The sequence below is a fragment of the Carassius carassius genome, chromosome 31, assembly GCF_963082965.1.
Source record: "Carassius carassius chromosome 31, fCarCar2.1, whole genome shotgun sequence".
NCBI lineage: Eukaryota > Metazoa > Chordata > Actinopteri > Cypriniformes > Cyprinidae > Carassius > Carassius carassius.
The window spans coordinates 30,277,747-30,279,982 of record NC_081785.1 but is presented as its reverse complement, the minus strand read 5'-3'; the positions used below and the strand labels follow the sequence as shown (position 1 = coordinate 30,279,982).

General features: G+C 50.1%; 1 protein-coding gene across 1 annotated transcript in view; it reads right to left on the bottom strand.

The window, feature by feature from the left end:
• Window positions 1–205: 205 nt before the first annotated feature.
• The window catches only part of spred1 (sprouty related EVH1 domain containing 1), a 54,841-nt gene continuing 52,810 nt past the window's right edge, over window positions 206–2,236 (bottom strand). The window contains exon 6 of the mRNA XM_059519481.1: window positions 206–1,768. Coding sequence (XP_059375464.1) covers window positions 1,115–1,768 — 654 coding nt within the window. The 3' untranslated portion in view covers window positions 206–1,114. The remainder of the gene's footprint in view (window positions 1,769–2,236) is intronic.

The window sequence follows — 2,236 nt, the reverse complement described above, 5'->3', positions numbered from 1 at the left end:
TGCTCAGAACACCACTGCTGTACTGAAGACTCAAGAACACGAGCACATCACACACTTCATGAGCGCAGAAAGAGCCAACACTTCCATCAAGAGAGGAGAACACCAAGGGAAGAGAACAACAGCAGCACCGGATTAACTGTAGTCACATGAGCGCAGCGTCACACGCCAAAGCAGTGCATGATCCTCGCTTCTCCACAGACGCCAGCGATCACCAGAAGAAGCAACACAGAAGAGTTAAACCGTGCTGGAGAACTAGATCACCATTAACAGTCATCTGATTAAATCTTGTGATGCGGTTAGTGATTGTTTCCAGCAGCTTCATAAGACGTTTGTTCGGAGCACTATTTACTGTCTGCGATACAAAACTAGAGAGAATCTCTACACATTCAAGCCTCACACGTCTTCTCCGTCGTCTCCACTACTTTTCAATGTGAAACAATATTAAAATGTGACTTATGTACATGATGCTGTGAAACCAAACCACGATGGGTACCGTCACTGCGGGAGTAGTGTGGATATGTACAGCCGAGCGTCTCGTGGAAATACTTGCATAGAAAGTAAACCGTCGTTCTTTCCCACAACACTGACAGATCATCTTTGCACAAAACATCTGATTATTAGTCAAAACAAGATTTAGCGTCAGCTTTAAACATGCATGCAAAATAAACACTTATATTCCACCGTGAGAATAATGTCCTCCGAGAATAAAGTCAGAGAGCAGCTTCTGTAATCGAAGCGCTTGTGGGATTATAATAAGTGCTGTTTGATTGAAAACATCAGCGCTCTGCTTTAGGAAACACGATGAGGGAGCAAAACAACGAGTCTGTGCACTTCCTAGCGTCGAAAAAGAAAAGGCCACGGTTAATAACTGCACGAAAAAGCCAAGAGCGGAAATCCCTTTGTTAGATCTCTGTACAAGACACGATAGGATTATGATTTCTTCACATAGTTAGATGCGACGTGTCGCTCCGGACGTGCGCTTCCTCCTGGTGTCCGTGCTTCCAGGACGGTCCTCCTCAGGTCAGGAGCTCCTCCGCGCTCGGCCGCTCTCTCCACAAGCTCCAGTCGAGCGGTGAGTGACGCTTCGCCCGTGTCGGGCCACAGAAGCCAGCGCTCAGCCCGCAGCCTTGTGCTTCCCTCCGCAGCAGCGGCAGGCCTCTCCGCAGCGGTGGCAGGCGCGCAGCGGTGGGTAGCAGCACATGCAGGGCGCCAGCAGAGACAGCCCCAGCAGCGCCAGCCAGCGCACACAGAACTGCTCCTCGCTGGCGTCGCAGGAGCACGGGTCCGAGAAGTCTCCCTCCGAGTCGGACATGCAGTGGTACAGCATGCTCTCGGCACACAGCATGCAGCTCACCTTGTAGATGCACTGCTTGATGGGGTCGGGTGCGTCCTGGCACTGTCCGCGCCAGTTGTCCTCGTGGTTGAACATCTCTCTGCAGTAGATGCAGCGCGAGCGCTCTCCGTCCTCTCTCCGCCGCCGGGACGCCTTGCTCTTGCCGAGGGCCGGCGGCTGCTGTGTCTTGACGGGGTCCTTGCCGCCGCTGTGCCGCTCCGGGTCCTCGCCGAACAGGAAGTCACACTTCTTACCCTCCAGCTTGGAGAAGGCAGCGGAGGCGTCGTGCTCCTCGTGCTCCGGGTCCTGCTTCCACAGCACCGGGTGCCGGTAGTCCTCGTAGCCGCGGATGAGGACGTCCTTGCGCGGGTTGATGCGCACGATCTCCTCCTCGTCCATGTGAAAGCTCACGTGCCGCCTGCTGCTGAAGGAAACCTGTGAAGCAACGGGTCAAAAGACCATCAACAAGCCTGAAATACTGTGACTGTATCTGAATTGTGGTCTGTGTTTATAACCAGCTCAAGATATTTTCACACGTCTCTAGAATAAAGTGCAACACTCGCTCTACAGACACAAGTAAACCGATATTTTGCCTAACTTCACCTGCTGGCTGAAAATTACACTGTTTTTGAAGAAACAATTGTAGAGAGAGTTGAAATCAAACCTCTTCTATAATTGGTTGAGCACCTGCGATTCAACTTTGGTGCACATTTATTCTACTGCATATTTTTAGCTTTCACTTGTATTGGGAATAAAGAATTGTGTAAATAGGACTACAGATGTTTTCTGGGAAATTAAACTACAACACAACACACAAGTTAACATCTATTTACTAGTCTGTGTTCATAATCACAGTTTTGTGAACTATTTTAACTCAATCTTTTAAGTCTGAAGAGATGTTGA